Genomic DNA, 18,355 nt, shown 5'->3' with positions numbered 1-18,355 from the left:
CTTCATTCAGAGAGAATTCGTTCTCTTGACCTGGTTCTGCACGTCTGCTTTCTTCGTCCTGAGGCACCGGCTTCCCAACCTCGATCCCCTATGTTTCCCAGACCTCCCTCCCCCAAGATCAAGTGTACGTAGCCCTTGAGCGCTGAAGGAGGAGGCATCTCACCGCTTGGGCGCAGAGTTCTCTTGAGAGCCTTTGGATTTGAGTTTTCACACGGGGACCACAGACACATTTGAACACGTGTCCAAGTGTGAAGCTTTGAGCCTGGGGGCCATCTCAGGGCAGGCGGCCACAGCCCTGGTTTGGGGTCCGTTAAAGGACTTGGTGATTCTGTGCTCTGAGATCCTTTCAAGTAGTAGCCTGGACACCTTGTGGGCAACTGAAGCCGGGCCCCTGCTTCTATGAGCGGGGTGGGAGAGAAGGGGCCCAAGGAGCAGGCTGAGATTTGGTGGGGGTGGAGCCAGTTTGGTGACGAGTTTGAGAAATGTTCTGGGCAAGAATAGTTCAGGCCTGGGGGTGAGCAGCAGAAAGGAGCCTGGGTCTGAGAGGTGGGAAGCCACAGGAGGATTCTAAACACTCTGGAGGCTGGGCTGGGTCCAGGGAGAGATGTAAAAGAGGTGGAGAGGGCTGGAACTAGAAGGGGGCTGCAGGGTAGGAATTAGGAGACAGCCGTTTGTCACTTCCTCCAACCAGCCTCAGACTCTTGCCCACGTGGTACTTGTGGCAGCAGGAAAAGGTGAGCAGTGCCCACCAGATTCCTACCCTGGGGAGTGGGGGAACACAGTCTGGGGTTGGGGGAAGATTGAAACCTCACCCCTTCTCCATGCAGCCCCTTGGCCTGTGCCAGCTGGGTGCTATCTCTGAGCCTGGATGATATGATCTGGCCACAGAATGGACAGCCTCCTTTCCCAGGTGCCGTTGCCTATGGGGTGAAGATCAGGTTCCCAAGCTGACCTGAAGCTCCAGCCTGGTTTCTTGACCTTCCCAACTCTGGCAGTGCCAATAGCCCACAGGTCTCTTACCTGTGTAAAGATGGACCCTTTTCTGCTTCCTCACCCTTTAGTGCCGATCCTGTCCCCTCCTCCAGGCAGCCCTCCCTTCCACCTGCAGGGCCAGGGGTGTCTGGCCCAGCTTTGTCTAGGCACCTGACTTTGCACCCCATGTTCAGGAGGCGCCTGCACACACACACACACACACAGCATTTGGAGGCCTCCAACTCACCCCCTGCCTGGGGGTGAAGTTAATGGGCTGAGTCTGGCCAGCCCACCAGTCACTGAGAATTCAATGGAGGGGTGACCTTGACCTGGATGGTGGGGTCCCCGTTGCTGGACCCTCTGGCTGCCCACAGCCACAACCCCGTGCTCGGGACTCTGGCACGTATCACTTATTTGCCCTGTCTGGACTATGATGCTGAAGCCCTTCCAAATCCCTTGAGGCCCCATTGCGACCCTGCTCAGGCACCACAGCTCCTGGTTCCTCTTGGCAGCATTTCTGTTTTAGATTGTTAGTTCACTGACACATCCCCACCCATCTGGTTTAGTCTGTGATCAGTGTTTGTTGAATGACAGTGAACGTTGGCTGGCCCAGGACCCCAATTCCAGCTTGAGTCCTCAGAGCCCATGAGCCCACAGGGGTTAAGCAGGACCCACTGGGTACATGTGGGGCAGGGTGAGTTGTGGGCCCGTCAGATTCCCAGGCCCTGATAAACCAAGCATGGCTGCAACTAGACAAAATCCCCAGGTGTTTCTGTACAAATATGAGGTGCTGGTCCTGGAGACATGGGGAGCTCTCAGCACACAACTTGGCCTGGGCCACCCACCTGCCTCCCATCCTCCAGGAAAAGTGTCAAATCTTCGGGCACAGCTGTCCTCCAAAGACACAAGACCCAGGGATATGTATCCACCACACAGGTGGGACCCCAGATGGCTGGGGCGGCCTGGGCTGCAGCCACCACTGGCCAGGGCTGGCTGTGTTCGGGGCCTGCAGAGGCTACCTGCCAGGGAGGTGAGAAGCACAGGTGTGCTCTGGGGGGCTGGCTGGGCCCTGCCTGGAGACCCCTCCTACATCACAGTGCTAAGCTGGGAGGTTCGCCCCACCCCCAGGCCTGTGGCCAAATCTGACTGGCCAGGCGTCCCTTCAACCACAACCCCGGCTGGTGGGGGATGGAGACTCCAAGGCAGACGAAGGCCCACGTGGTGCCTTGGGGTTCCTCTGGGGTTCCTCAGGTACGAGGGAGCCTTCATGACAGCTTCCTGTCTTCAACTGCCCCGCCCAGCCCAGCTGCTAAGAAACAGAGCGGTTTCTGGAGATGGCAGGACCAGGCTCCCACGATGGGCAAGCACTGGGACTTTAATACACAGTATAATACTCGAGACAACAAAGGGCAGGCAGAAACGCAGTCTGGAACATTCCACAGTCCAAGAACACTCGGTTAGTCGTCTGGAAAGTACGTTTGTGTGTTTCTCCAGAATACTCAGTAGTAAGGCCGTCTGGGGTTGTTCTGTGGGAGGCAAAAAGATAAAAGGGGAGCAGGTTAACGCTAAAGACACATGGCAGTTCCTTCCGTCCAGAACCTTCTAGAGACAGCTGAGTTCACATCCTTGAAATGGGCAGGCTTTGGGGAGGAAGGAGGAGCTCAAATGCAGTTGGAGTGGTGATGGGGGTAGCTGGTGAGCCCTGGCACAGCTGGAATGGGGAAGGAGGGAGACTTCTGTTACCAGCAATGCTGCCTCACTACCGTGGATGGCGAGGTACCAGTGAGGAGCCAGCGGCCCAGCTAGAGCAATGTGGGGGACGGGGGGTGCACGTACCAAGGGATTGGGCCGGAAGCGGTAGGCCAGCATCATCCTCTTGCGGAAAGCTTCGTACTCATCGTCCTCCTTGGAGAGCTCGGCTGGCCGGTCAATGCCAAAGCCGGCGCCGTCCACTGTGGTGGTGCCCCTGCAGGGGATGACGGGGTGATGTGAGCAGGGCAGTGGGCTAACGCTGCAGGAAAGGGGCTGTGGGGCCTGAACCGGGGAGGAGGCCTCACCCGCCCACCTGGGTTCAGGAGCAACAGCAGAAACATGGAAACGTGGGGCTGTGGAGGTTGTACAGGTGTACTGGGCTGGGGAACACATACGCAGGACACGCCCAGCACGGAGAGGAGGGGAGTGCCTGAGATGGCCTCGCCACCCGAGTTTACAGCCAGGCCCCGGACTCCGGCCCAGGGACAGGACTGAACCCCGGTCCTGGGTCCGCATCTGTTTGGGACCACCCATCCCCACTGCGAATTGGGGGCCACACTCACTTGTTGACTGGGTTCTTGATGCCCTGGCCTTCAGAGCCCAGCCCATCGCCCTCCTTCCAGCCCATCTTCATCAGCATCTGGTAGCCGATGTTCTCCACTGTCAGCTTGAACTCCTTGTACTCGGAGTAGTCGGGCTCACGGCCCTCCTGCAGGGCCAAGTGCTGGTCATCCCCCACGGCCCCCAAAATGCCCCCACGGCCTCACTGGCCACTGGCTGGGCCCACCTGCCCCTCTGCCACCTCCACTAGGTCAGACCACGCTCCTCCTCAAGGTCCCCAGGGCCACACTTAGAGCTCCCTGACAGCCAAGTCAAAGACGGCAAGGTGACGGTCACAGAGGCCTCCTCTACCGCATGCAAGATTCATGGTTCACCAGCAAAGAAAAGCCCGGGTTCTGACAGCGACTTGTTACAGAGAGTGCAAAAGAAGCCATGGTCAATGAGGGGATGAGGCTTCGTGCCCGTCAGCTGTCTCTCCTTGTGCACACGGGGAATGTTGAGCTCTTGTTCTGAGGAGCCTGCCCATGGGGGCTTCTGCCTGAGAAACGCTTTGCCTGCACACTGCACTTAATTGGCTCCACTGGAAGCAGAATTCCCCGAAGCCCCGGGAAATGCTTCTAAAGCAGCAGCTGGGCTGCTATTTGTGAATTCCCCGCATGGATGGCGTCCACCATGAACAAATGCCTCCTGACTCCTCCTGCTGGACAGGCCCCCAGGAGGGCTGATGCCTGGGGACTCCCCGTTCACCTTTAGGGCCTTGAAGGTCTCCATGAACTTCTCCAGCTCATCTGGCGGCAGGAAGTCTCCAATGAAATGCTTGCCCCGTCCCATCTTCGTCAGCTGCTCGGCCCACTCTGCCGGAGAGGCAGGAAAGGTGAGAGGAGAAAGTGGGGAGCGGCCTCAGGGGAGGGAGGCAGCTGGAGACCCCGACCCGAACCCTGCTCCCCCAGGCAGCCTTGCACCACTCCTTTTAGCACTGAGGAAACAGACGGAGAGAGGCCCGGTCTTGTACCCGAGGCTTTACAGGCAGCAGGTGAGTGGGGCTTCCTGCGCGCACACGGCCACACCCCCACACCTCAGGCTTGCCGCCTCAGCGCACCCCGAGTCTTATCCATCTCCATGCGCCGCAGCTGGTGCTCCCAGGTGCCCAGCTCGCTGTCCACCTCCTCGTCACTGTCGTAGCCGTGCTGGTGCTGCTGCAGCGCCTTCTCCCACAGCAGCTGCATGTCCTGCATTGCTCGCTTGTGCTGCATGATCATGTCATACATCTGCTGCATCTGTGGGCAGCACGACAGGCTGTGAGCAGGGCTGCACGTGTGCAGGGCAAGGGCATGTATGGCCCCTGTGCATGCTGGGGCTCCCCCCGGGGGCGGGCCTGTGAGCAGGGCTTGAAGCAAGTGCTCAACAAGGCTCCAAGTCCTGTGCCAGGATCTGCCCTGATGCCCCGCGTCCTTGTGCTGAGCGGGGAGGACCCTCTCTGCCTCACCCAGAGCTGGGCACTGTCGCCATGGACTGAATGAGAGCAACACAGGCTCCTGACTTCTGGGAAGGTCAAAGGTGACATGACACGGCTGCTAGCCTGGAGGAGGTAGCTGGAGTGAGCCCCAAGGATTGACAAGCCAGTACCTCTTGGTTTCTCAGGGAAGCAGAGGAGAGGCCGAGCTGGCCCTCACACCAACAATGCCCAATACTGCCACACTACTCGGGGCGCCCAGTGCTAGCCAGGCCTGCCCTGGACTGGACTGGAGGAAACTGAACAGAAAACTTAAGCAGAAACTACTGAGTGGGAACGGTCCACGAGCACCATACAGAGTGGCTGTGGGACACCAGCCTCGGGGGATGACAGGCCAGCGTGAGCAAGCCTGAGCTTTGGGTCCAGCTGCAGGCTGGGGAGGGCCCTCGGGGGTTGGCATGTCATTGACAGGGGGACTGCCTGCCCAGAAGCTATTCCGCTGGCCCTGTGACCACTGCACCGTATGGGGTGACAAGCCACTGCCAGCCGCAGTGGAACCTGCCTCACCGCCGCCTGGCCTTACCTCCTGCTGCTCCTTCAGCTGCTTCTTCTGGGCGTCAGACAGCTCTGTGACGCCCACCAGACCCACGGGCTTCCCCTTCTCGTAGCCGAGCCCCTTGAGGTCCTGAACTGGAAACAAGACACAGACTAGTCAGTGAAGGACACGTGGGCCTGGCCTTGCTCCTGTGTGTGGTACAGAGTCCACACGTTGACAACCGCTGTGGCACCTGGCGTGCACAACAGGGCCCACACGGCAGGTCAGTTAGTATCGTGTGTCACGTGATGACGGTAGGAGTCACGCCTTGCTCCGTCATGTGCACCCAGTTCCATCCCCATGTGCCCTCTCCAGACAGGCCCTATGTCCCCATGTTGCAGATGCTGACACCAGAACTTAGGAGGTCAGGGGTCTCACTCACGGTCACACGGCTAATGGGTGACATGGTGGGGACTTTGCAGAGCCAGAGCCATGAGAGCAGAGATGAGCACGTGTGTGTACACACGCACATTCTCACACACTGGTTCTTGGCAGTAGGCCCTGTGGCAGACAGACCTCCAGTGTAGACACACACCGGTTCGGAGTCTTGTGTAAGACTCAGCTGTGAGGCTGTCAGCTCCTTCTGGGGAGGCAGCCGACCGTCCTCCCAGCAACTGACATTTCATTAGGCATCCACTTCGGAGCTTGGCGGGAGCCGATAGCACTGATCCATGTGAAGATGCTGTGACAGCTCATCTGGATGGTGGAAACAACCAGCCCTCAGGCGGTGGCTTCCTGGGGGAGAGGCTGGGTGGAGGGGATGCAGAGGCCCCTCTGGGAGGGTGGAGTGAGCTGGATTCTCCAGCTCCCCAGGGCTGGGGCTTTGCCAGCAAGAACCACGTGCAGGTGCTCTGTGACCCCAGGACTGCACACCGATCCCTCCTCAAAGGATGTGGGGGGCCCCTGGAGAAGGAAAGGAGGCCCAGGTCTGAGAAGCCTGCCGTGTGCCTACAGCATGCCTACAAGTTCCTCTTCACCAGCGAGCATGTGTGTGAGGGCAGCCCATGCTCCCCTGGGGCTGGTGTGGGCCAGAGGGACTTGAACCTGGACCTGAGACTTCGCAGCCTGTGCTTGTCCACTAGACCACAGGGGAGGCATCTTCACCAGCGGGGACTGGGGCCAGACCTTAGGGACATGTCTCCAAGATGGGCGTGCGTGGGTCAGAGCAGCACTCACATCTGAGCACCTCCTGTGCCCCTGCCACCAGGGCTCCACCTGAGCGACACTCCCGTCCCAGACACCCTCAGCACCAGGTAGAGGTGCTACTAGAGTCCCGGTGAGTCCTAGAACCTTACAATAGCAATTTTTCTCCTCGGGCCAGGGAAGCTCTGAGCAAGAAAACACCCTTAGAGCTGGACAGGCAGGGCCAGCAGGTCAGCCATGGGACCTGAGGGAGCTGCCTTCCCTTGCAGGCTATGCGGGGGAGAGGGTGGCGGCTGTTAGACAGCCTGGGATGCCTCTCTCAGTCACCCACTTTTACCTGCAGAATGTAAAGGTAATAGACCTCCCTCCCCCAAGTGGATTCGGCCTTCCCTCATACGCTGTCAGGGAGGTAACGGTAGTGGCAGTGGTTGTGCTTATAGCTCATATCCTGAGCTTTCCATGACAAGAGTGAAACTGAAGTCCTTTAAAGCTTAAGAAAGACGATAGGATCTATCTACGTGCTCTCTATGAGAGACTCGCTTTAGATACAAAGACGCAAAAAGGTTGAAAGTGAAAGGATGGAAAAACCAATTCCATGCAAAACAACCAATAGAGAGCTGGGAAGGCTATGCTACCGTGTTTCCCTGAAAATAAGACCTAGCTGGACAATCAGCTCTAATACGTATTTTGGAACAAAAATTAATATAAGACCCGATCTTATGGTATACGAGACCGGGTCTTATATTTTAGTAAAATAAGACTGGGTCTTATTTTAATTTTTGCTCCAAAAGACGCATCAGAGCTAATTGTCTGGTGAGGTCTTATTTTTGGGGAAACAGGGTAGTATCTGACAAAATAAACTTTAAGTCTAAAAAAGATTACAAGAGACAAAGAAGGGTGTTATATATCGATAAAAGTTCGATACAGAAAGAAAACAATTAAATACACACCTAACAATAGAAACCCGAGAAATATGAAGCAAAAATTGACAAAATTGAAGGGAGAAATAGTTCTACAACAATAGTTGGAGATGTCAATACCCTGTTTTTAATAATGGATAGGACATCTAAACAGAAGATCGGTAAGGACATAGAGGACTGAACAACACTATATACCAAAACACAATTTCATTTACAATAGCGTCAGAAAGAATAAACCATTCTTTAGGAATACATATAAACGAAGAGGTGCAAGGCTCGTACAACAAATACTACAAAATATGTTGGAACAAAATAAAGACGGCTTAAGTAAATGGAGAGACATCCAGTGTTCACAGATTAGAAGACTTAAATATTGTTAACGTGTCAGTACTACCCAAAGCAATCTATAGATTCAATGCAACCCCTATCAAAATCCCAGTGTTTTTCGCAGAAATGGAAAAGTCTATCTGAAAATCCGTATGAAAAATCAAGGGACCCCAACAGCCAAACCTTGAAAAAGAAAGGGGACAGTGATCAAAACACTGTAGTACTGGCATGAAGATAGACATACAAACCAGTGTAACAGGATAGGGCTCAGAAATAAACCTTTACACCTGTGGTCAACTGACTTTTGCCAAGGGTGTCAAGACCATTTAATAGGAAAAGAACAGTCTCTTCAACAAATGGTGCTGGGACAACTGGATAGCCACATGCAAAAAGAATGAAGTTGCACCCTTACCTTATATCATATATAAAAATTAACATAAAACGGATCAAAGACCTAAATTTAAGAGCTAAAACTATAAAACTTTTAGAAGAAAACATAGGAGTAAATCTTCATGACATTGGATTTGGCTATGGTTTTAAATACGACACCAAAATCACAGGCAACAAATGAGAAACTAAATTGAACTTCATAAAATTTAAAACTTACGTACAGGATGAAAAGACAACCCATAGAATGAGAGAAAATGTTTACAAATAATGTATCTGAACTGGGGATAATATCCAGAATACATAGACAACTCCTACAACTCACCAACAAAAAGCAAAACAACCCAATTTTAAAATGGCAAAGGACTAAAATAGACATTTCTCCAAACAAGCTACAGTGTTTCCCCGAAAATAAGAGCAGGTCTTATATTAATTTTTGCTCCAAAAGGTGTGTTAGGGCATATTTTCAGGTGATATCTTATTTTTTCATGTACAATAATCTACATGTATTCAAATACAGTCATGTCATCTTCTTCTGGAACATTGTCATAAATGTGTCCATCAAATGTGTCCGTCTGGCTGAGGCTCTTAACTGGGGCTTATCTTCGGGATAGGTCTTATTTTCGGGGAAACACGGTATGTAAATGACCAATAAGCACGTGGAAAAATGCCCAACACCATTAGTCATTAGGGAAATGCAAATCAAACCTACAATGTGATTCCACTTTACACCTACTAGGATGGCTATAGTGAGGCGAGGAAGTGGAGAAATTGCAAATCTTGTGCATTGCTGGAGGGAACATAAAATGATACAGTTGCTGTAAAGAAGTTTGGTGGTTCCTTAAAAAGTGAAATGTAGAATCATCACATGACCCAGCAATCCCACTCCTTGGCATACATACAAGAGAACTGAAATCAGGGATCCAAATAGTACTTGAACACACATGTTCACAGTAACACTAGTAGCAACTGCCAAAAGGTGGAAACAACCCAAGTGTCCATCAACAGATGACAGATGAACAAAGTGCAGTCAACCCCCACAATGGAATACTATTCAGCCACAGAAAGGAGTGAAGTTCTGACACGTGCTACAACACAGATGAACTCTGAAAACGTGATGCACAGTTAAAGACGCCAAACCTCCTGACAGAGCCCACCTGACAGAGGCGAGGGGGAGGCGTCCACGTCCCTCTGCACCAGCTCGGCGGGGGGGAGCTCCACTTTGTCTTCCTCAGGCCCCCATCGGCTCTTTCGCTTCCTCTTCACGGTGGCTGTGGTGGCTGGCTTCCCGGGGGCAGATGGTGCCGGGGTGACAGTGGGTGAGGGGGCAGATGAGGCAGGGCAGGCGGCGGTGGGGGGCAGAGACCCTATCGGCGTCTCAGGAGGGGGTCTGCGTTGCAGGCAGAGGTCAGGTGCCGTGTGGATGCCTGTGGGGCCCGCCCTTGCTTTCCGGAACTCCTCCAGCTTCTGGCGGTAGTACTTATACCCCTGGCTGCTGGGTTCGTACAGAAAGCTGCAAGGTAGAGTGGGGGGCACACCATCAGCTGGGTCAGGAGCAACATGGACCTTGTGTAGGCACCCCCAGTTGGGCCAGGGTCACTTTAGGGTCTCCACCATGACCTCCAGTCCTGCCAGGCCTCACTGGCTGCTGGCTCTGGTGGCCCAAACTTGAGGAACAGTGCGACATGCCTCAGCCTGTCACGATGCCGAGGGACATACCACGCCCTCATCCCTTCTTTGTGCAGTGTCTGTCGCACTGTTATTGATCCCCCTGCTTCCAAGGAAAAGGGGACAGCTCCCTCAGACCTGCCCCAAGCTCCATGAAGCTCTTCCTCTGCTGTCCAAAATGAGCACCAGGGCCTCCAAACCAAGACATCCTGAGGTGCGAGAGACACCTGGCATCAGAAAGGGCAGGATTTGCGCCAAACTCAGCTCAGCACATTTGCGCTTCTCTGATGTATCCCTGAAATGCTGACAGCAAATGGCGCCAAGACAACGACAATGAATGTCTGACCAGACAGGACCTGCACTCCAAGCCAAGGGCAGAAACTCCCACCTTGCTGGAAGCCAGGAGTCCCCTCTGTCCCCCCAATCCAAGCTCAGAGCTGGTGCTGCTGGGTTCAGAGCTGGCAAAGGCTATAGCTCCCTCTGTACCTGCCCGGCATCTCTCAGACTGTACATGTCCTGAGCCCACAGTCCCACCTCTGGGGTCCACACCAGAGGGAAGAATCACAGGCCAGCTCCACAAAACAAAACCTGTGCACAACCGGGGTTATACGACTCTCAACAAGGAGCTAGACCTGTACCCATGAACCTGAAGGGACAGTCACGGCACAATGCTGTGCTACAGAAGCAACATGCAGACTCAAAGACGCTGTAAATTCCTTTTGCACAAGAGAGACAGCAGAAAGAAACCCCACAGATTATTTCTATGTGTCTACATGAGAACCGGGATACGGGTGGAAGGACCCCCAGCCCCACTAATATTGGTACCTATGGTGAGATGGAGGGACAAGGAGATGGCAGGCAGCATCTTCCTAGGTCATGGTACACACAGGTACATCCTTGAGAAAGCCCAGTAAGGAACATTTGTAAAAATTAAATGAAACAAGAATTTTTTCAAAAATTGCTAAGTCTCTAGCCAGGCTAACTAAGAAAAAAGGATACAAATTCCGAAAGGAAATGAAAGAGGGGACATCACTCCAGATCCTACGGACATTAAAAGGATACTAAAGGATTACTATGAACAACTCTACACCCACCAGATGAAATGGACCAATTACTTGAAAAGACACAATCTGCTAAAACTCACACAGAAATAGACAATCTGGGGGCGGATGGATGGCACAGTTGGTTAGAGGGTGAGCTCTGAACAACAGGGCTGCCAGTTCAATTCCCACATGGGCCAGTGAGATGTGCCCTCCATAACTAGATTGAAGACAACGAGCTGCCACTGAGCTGCTGGAGGGACAGCCAGATGGCTCAGTTGGTTAGAGTGCGAACTCTTGACAACAAGGTTGCTGGTTCAATTCCCGCATTGGATGGTGGGCTGTGCTCCCTGCAACTAAGATTGAAAATGGTGACTGGACTTGGCTCTGAGCTGCGCCCTCCACAACTAGATTGAAGGACTGATGGGTCCTGGAAAAACACACTTCCCCAATATAAAGAAAAAAGAAGAAAAAAGAAGTAGACAACCTGAATAGGTCTATTTCTATTAAAGAAGTTCAGTTGGTAATTACAACCTTCCAAAACAGAAAGCATCATGACCAGGAGTTCACTGGTGAATTCTACCAAACATTTAAGGAAGAAATTATACCTATTCTCTACAATCCCTTTCAGAGGACAGAAGCAGAGAGAATACTTCCTAACTCATTCAAGTACCCTAATATCAAAACTAGACAAAGATATTAGAAGAAAACTACAGACTAACATCTCTCATGAATATAGATGCAAAAATTCTCAACAAAATATTAGTAAATTGTATCTATATATGTATAAAAAGAATTATACACCACAACCATGTGGGACTTATTCCAGGCATACAAGGCTGGTTGAACATTTGAAAATCAAGTAATGTAACCTGGCACATCAACAGGCTAAAAAATAAAAATCACACAATCATAACAACAGCTGCAGAAAAAGCATTTAATAAAATCCAACACCCATTCGTGATAAACACTCTCAGTAAACTAGGAATAGAGGCCAACTTCCTCAACTTGATAGAGTATTTACAAAAACACTCACAGCTAACATCATACTTAATGGGGAGAAACTTGGAAGCTTTCCCACTAAGAACAAGAACAAGGCAAGAATATGCCACCTCACCAATGCTTTTCAACATCTTACTGGAAGTCCTAGCAAATTCAAAAGATGAGAAAAGGAAATAGGTATACTAATCGAGAAGGAAGAAGTAAAACTGTCTTTGTTTGCAAATGACACGATTGTCTGTGGAGGGAAAAAAAGCACCAAAGAATAGACAAAAACCTCCTAACTAATAAGCTATTATAGCAAGGTTGCAGAACACAAGGTTAATATACAGAAGTGAATCATTGTCCTATATACTAGTAATGAACATGTGGAATTTGAAATTTAAAACACAATACCATTTACCTTAGCATCCCAAAATATGAAATACTTAGCTAGAAGTCTAACAAAATATGTGTAAGATCTATACGAAGAAAACTACAAAGCTCTGAAGAATGAATTCATGAAGAACTAATTAAATGAAAAGATATTCCATGTTCATGGATAGGAAGACTCAATATTGTCAAGATGTCAGTTCTTCCTAACTCCATTTCTAGATTCAGTGAAATGCCAATCAAGATCCCAGCCAAGTTATTTTGTAGATCATGACAAAATGATTCCAAAATTTAAATATGGAGACAAAAGACCCAAAATAGTCAACATACTACTGAAGAAGAACAAAGTTGGAAGAGTAACACTATCTGACTTCAAGGCAGTGTGACACTGGTAAAAAATAGACAAGCTGATCAATAGAACAATATAAAGGATCCAGAAATGGATCTATATAGTCAACTGACCTTTCACAAAGGAGCAAAGGCAAAACAATGAAGCAAAGACAGTCTTTTCAACAAATGGTGCTGAAAGTGGACATCCGCATGCAAAAAAAAAAAAAAAAAAATCTTGACACAAACCTCATACCCTTCACAAAACTTAACTAAAACTGGATCATAGACCTAAATGTAAAATGAAAATATATAAAACTCCTAGAAGATAACACAGGAGAAAACCGAAATGACCTTGGGTGTGGAAATGAGTTTTTAGGTACAACATCAAATACATGATCCAAGGAAGAAACTTAAAATTAAAAAGTGCTCTGCAAAAGACACATCTGATAAAAACTGTTATTCAATGGACCAATAACCTTAATGTATAGCTTAGCAAAGATTTATAGATGGCAAATAAGCATATGAGAAGATGCTCCACATCATATGTAGTCAGGGAAATGTAAATCAAAACAACAAGATACTACTACACACCTATTAAAGTGGCCAAAATCTAGAGCACTGACACCACCAAATGCCGGACAGGACATGGAACTACAGGAACTCTTTCATTGCCACGGGAATGCACAGGGTACAGCCACTTTGGCTTGTACAAGGCTTCTTATAAAGCTAAACATACCATACGATCCAGCAATCATACTTCTTGGTATTTACCCTAAAGAGATAAAATTTATGTCCACACAAAAACCTGCCTACGGATGTTTATAATAGCTTCCTTTGTAATTGCCAAAACTTGGAAGCAACCAAGTGGAATATTATTCAGTGCTAAAAAGAAATAAGCTATCAAGACATGAAAAGACATGAGGAACCTTAAATGCATATTACTAAGTGAAGGAAGTCAATCTGAAAAGGCTACATACCATGTTTCCTTAAAAATAAGACCTAGCGGGGCCATCAGCTCTAATGCATCTTCTGGAGCAAAAAAATAATATAAGACCCGGTCTTATTGTAATATAATGCAAGACCAGGTCAATATAATATAATATAATGTTAATATAAGACCCGATCTTATATATTATAATATATAAGATCGGGTCTTATATTAATTTTTGCTCCAAAAGCTGCATTAGAGCTGATGGTCCGGCTAGGTCTTATTTTCGGGGAAACACGGTACTACATGATCCCAATTATATGACATTCTAAAAAAGGCGAAACTACCAAGTCCGGAAAAAGGTCAGTGGTTGTCAGGGATTAGGGAGGAAGTAGGGACAATAGTGGGAACACAGGCTTTTAGGAGATCATTCCCCAGGTCGGAGGGATCCTGCCCCCGGGGTTAACCAAAGTTAACACTTTGGTGTCTTTCCTTCTAGTCCTTTTTTGCAGTGCAGAATTTGAACTGAGCTGTCGTTCTAATTGCTGTCTCCCGATTTTCAAAAAAATGCCTTAACTTGACGACCTAAGACTTTCCCGTTGGAATGCGGTGGAGAGTGGTAGGAAAGGCACCTCCACCAAGCGAGCAGCCTCCTTGCCTTGGTTTCCTCGTGTGAGGCCAGCGCCCCAGGTTGTTGTCAAGAAAAAGTGGTTCACATGGGGCATGTATTACAGATACAGTTATAGTCTAGCCCACGGGGGCTGGACATTCAATGTGTTATTAATTTTTCGTGGCTACGGACAATACTGTCTTTAACATTGTTTCTGGGGAAAGAAGTGGGGTGACTGGTCAAAGGAATGGGTGAACAATTATTACAGACTGTTTTCCAAAACACACAGCTGCTGGGGCGTGCCCAGCCCACAGGGGGAACCCAAAGGGCAGGGAAGGGCAAGAACAGCAGGAACACAAGGGGGCTGTGTGATCTGAGAGAGAGAGGAGCTAGCTGCCTCACACCTGACCCCACCGAAGATTGAACCGTCCCTGTGGTATGATCTGGCACACTCTGCCCAGGCCTGGCACCCAATCATTCCTCCCCAGTGTGCGGAGTGCCGACTGTGTTCCCAGACCATGACTCCCCTTCAGCCACTTCTCCCCCGGGTGCCCCACGCTCCCTCCTCACCCCTGGCTCTCTACATCCAGGCCTCTATCACAGCCACAACCAACAAGCTGGGTATATGCTAGCAACGCACCCCTGAGGGGCGACAGCCACAGGGAGGGCCTGGAGCCGCCTGCACTGACAGCACTTCTTGACCCCCAGGGGCTGAGCCATAGCTACTGAGCTCTGGACTCTCTGATCAGGGAGAGCCACCGGGGCTTGCGGACCTGACAGGATGCTATAAGCTCACCCACTTTGCCTGAGACAGATTTTCACAGTTCCACTTAAGACGAGCGACAGTAAGCTTAGTTTCCTGTTTAAATAAACTTACTTAGGTAAATAAAAAAACAGTGCAGTGACTTAAGGTAGACTCTAAAGTAGATACTGGTTTGGGTTGTGCAGAGGGGTGGCAAGTATCATGATCTCCTGAAGAGATCCTGGGTCTCCTAAGCTCCAGACCCCCACACCCACGGCCCCCACAAGGGACGCCCGAACACCTCAGCAGTCCTCCCCTACCCCCCTCTGCCTCAACCCTAGACCTGGCATGTCTGATCACCCTCCACAACTGGGGCCAGTGACCCCGGAAGCCCAGCTGACCCCATCTCTCCCTATGCACACCCTCCAAAGGTTCTCAGTGAACCCCTGTGCCCTCTGGGACCTGGCCCTGCCCGGCTCCATGGCCCATCTGCACCCCACACACTGGCGCAGTGCCTGCCATCTCAGCTGCTTTACTCCTACGTGGTGGTCCCTCTGGATGCCCCTCTCTGTTCTGAGTCTAGCTCATGCTGGCTCACACGTAGGAGACACGACTGGCTGCCTGCCCGGCATCCACTCCCACTTCCTTTTTCCCGAGGCCCTGATGGCATGTGCTGCTGCTGAATCAACCAGCCCAGATGGCTGCTGCTCCTGCACGTCCCCACTGACTAAGTGGGGACTTGTACCATTCGTGGCCAAAAGTGTCCTCACCGGTGCCTCACCCCGTGCGGGGTTCAGTGTCCACCTCACACGCCCCTGCTGGGCCGGCCTCACAGCAGCACCTGCCCCTCCCCTCCCCAGCAAAGAGCAGGCGCTATAGCCCCACCAGTGAGTGAATGAGCGGGTGAACAGACACAGCCTGAGGGGTGGGGGTGTGATTTCATAGCTAGGGACAGAAGGGGGGCCAGGCTGCTTGTCCCACCCCCTCCGTGGAACCTACACACAGGCTGGGGGTTCCCACTCCTCGAAGCCTGAAGTACTACATTCCCTGCTTTCCTGCTGTTCCCCTGGTGGTAAAGATGAGACCCTAAGAAGGGTCTCACACAGCGAGCAGCACAGTTCCGTGAGGTTCTGCGCCAAGGCCTGGCCTGCCCCCAGCCTGGTGCCGCTGTCTGTTGTACAGGGAGCCGGACAAGTACTAGAGACTCTCAGTGAGACACCTGGGAAAACAAGCCCCCAAATTCCCCCGCACACCTACGTCACAGACAATTTAGGGTACCCATGTGCACGTAGGAAGTGCCCGTCGTGTGGCAAGGCTGGCTCTAGGGCCAGAAGCTCCGGGACCTAAGTCCCAGTCTTGCCAGCTTCTTGCTGGGGGACCTTAGCCTGTCTCAGGACCACGCCAAGCCTGTTTCCTCGGTGTGTGTGTGGGGGGCAGGACAGACCCTGTGACCAGGGTGAGGGGTCACCTCCCTGGTGGGTCCCCCCTTACCTGAATGCCTGGTTCTTGCGGTTGTTCTGGAGGGCGATGGTTTCCACCTCGGGACCCCCGTCTGCTATGAACCTGGCCAACTTTTCTGCAAGGTTCTTGACTTCTTCATCCTCTGGGGGTGAAACTTTAAGCAGGCTGTCAGTACTGAGCTCAACTCACCACACCCAACAGCCTAATTTCTGCTAAGAACCCCATGGACAACGAGAGGGGTTTATTTTAGGAACAATGCAAAGAAAAACAGGCAAATGGGAATCAGATTACTGCACTGGGACCAAACACCAGAGTTAATACTACAACATATCTCAAGCACCAACCCCCCCGCCCCTTCCCACCCCGTAGGTCTTGGGGGGCCTTGGACACATGCTGGTACATGGGAACAGAATGTGAGGGAAGGTCTGCGTCCAGGCTGGAGGGGAGATGGGAGCCCCCACTTCAGTCTTCCTGCCCAAGGCTGCCCAACCAGGTCATATGGTTAGATGGGCCTGGCCCTCATCTCCTGCGGAGAAGGTCAGGGCAAAGGGCCACAGGCGACACGAAGGACTGATCTCTGTGGCCTACGTCAGGCCTAAACGTCAATCCCCACCACCCACCAGCACTTGGCTGGAGACCATCCGGTGCTTCCCCCCATCCCGATACTCATCCATCCAGGATCTTACCAGATGATTTTTTTCTGTCCCCTGGCCCCCCTCGGGCCCCCACCCCAAGTGTCAGGCACTACCTTTGTCTCTAGGTACCCTCAGAGTCTGAAACATGGCAGGCACTCAGTGACACTTGCTAAATACCAGGAACCAAAAGACAAACACTCCTTCCCTCTGCCCCCTTTGCATGTACAGGGCTGAGCTCCTGGACACGACCTTGACCTTGGCCCTCAGACCTCCCCTCACTTCCCAGAGCACTGGAGAGGAAGGAGGTAGCAGCCGTAGCTGACCCCAGCTGCCTGGGAGGGCACAGACCTCGGCTGTCAGCGCCACACCATGCCACCAGGAACTCTTGATTCCACGTGGGGTGCAGTTTGCCCACATGCCTCCCTAGAACCTCCCACCCCCCCCACCCACCTACCTTTCTGAGAGGCCGTCTGTAACTTTTGCGCTTCCTTCCTTATCTCAGCCACCTTCTTTCTGTAGTAGAGGAATTCCCTGCTATTCTTATCGTGCAAAAACCTGAAGAAGAATTTTGCAAAACAGAGGAAGAGTGATGGGGACGGGTGTGAGCTGTGTGGCTGTTGAAGACATATGACACACAAGCAAGCTGGCAAGCAGAGACACCTTGACAGGGCCCAAAAGTAAGTCTCCGCGTCACACCGGAGCCCTTTGCAACCTCTAGTATGAGTCAGAAAGTGCAAGGGACAGTGTCTGGCCCGCGAAAGCAAGCAAGCACCCAGCCCCGGCCAGCTTCAGTCACGACTAGGGTTTTACAGAACGTCTGCATGTACTACTGTGTGGCAAGAACATTAAGTAGCAGTGGCTTTCCCCTCCCAGAAATACTTACGAAAATGCCGGCTTATCCTTGTAGTTCTCCATAGCTACTTTTTCTAACTCGGGGCCTCCTTCTGCCACAAAGCGGGCCAATTTCTCTATCACTTTCCGAGTCTCGACTCCCTCTGGGGGTGAAACTTTAAGGAGGCTGTCAGTACTGGGGTTCAACTCACACACCCCACAGTCAACAGGCACACTCTCTCTATGGACCACAAGGACAGAGGGGTGGGGGGAGAAGAGGGTGAAATGCAGGAGGTTGTCAGGCGTCCGGGGTCCATGCACAAAGCACTGTGACGAGGGGGGAGTTGGTCTAAACAGTCTTCACGAGACACACTGGATGGGAGAGAAGTGTGGGAGCCTCCCAGAGGCCAAGCCGATCCCCAATCTGGAAGGGAGACGTTGGAAAACATAGCCAGCCTCCCCCGTTTGTTTGGAATGCTCAAGTCTTTTCTTCATATACTGTTCAGTATAATAAATTGGTTCCCTGTCATCCTTCAAAGGTGAAAAATTCTTTTAAAATATCATTACACACTCTGATTTAAACATATAAGGTGTTTCAATCCACTGCAATTAATGTCATCATAGAGGCT

General features: G+C 51.3%; 1 protein-coding gene across 1 annotated transcript in view; it reads right to left on the bottom strand.

Moving 5' to 3' along the window:
- Positions 1-2,297: 2,297 nt before the first annotated feature.
- The window catches only part of SUGP1 (SURP and G-patch domain containing 1), a 25,301-nt gene continuing 9,243 nt past the window's right edge, over positions 2,298-18,355 (bottom strand). Inside the window, exons 5-14 of the mRNA XM_019736811.3 lie at positions 17,779-17,902; positions 17,350-17,450; positions 16,291-16,414; positions 9,268-9,623; positions 5,322-5,428; positions 4,385-4,562; positions 4,033-4,139; positions 3,288-3,433; positions 2,809-2,938; positions 2,298-2,498 (exon numbers count right to left, since the gene is read on the bottom strand). Coding sequence (XP_019592370.3) covers positions 2,472-2,498; positions 2,809-2,938; positions 3,288-3,433; positions 4,033-4,139; positions 4,385-4,562; positions 5,322-5,428; positions 9,268-9,623; positions 16,291-16,414; positions 17,350-17,450; positions 17,779-17,902 — 1,400 coding nt within the window. The 3' untranslated portion in view covers positions 2,298-2,471. The remainder of the gene's footprint in view (positions 2,499-2,808; positions 2,939-3,287; positions 3,434-4,032; positions 4,140-4,384; positions 4,563-5,321; positions 5,429-9,267; positions 9,624-16,290; positions 16,415-17,349; positions 17,451-17,778; positions 17,903-18,355) is intronic.

This window comes from Rhinolophus sinicus, chromosome 15 (genome assembly GCF_057876585.1).
Source record: "Rhinolophus sinicus isolate RSI-liver-muscle chromosome 15, RSI-T2T, whole genome shotgun sequence".
In the NCBI taxonomy this organism is placed as follows: domain Eukaryota; kingdom Metazoa; phylum Chordata; class Mammalia; order Chiroptera; family Rhinolophidae; genus Rhinolophus; species Rhinolophus sinicus.
Note: the sequence above shows the minus strand (reverse complement) of the source record. Positions and strands in the feature narration are given on the sequence as shown.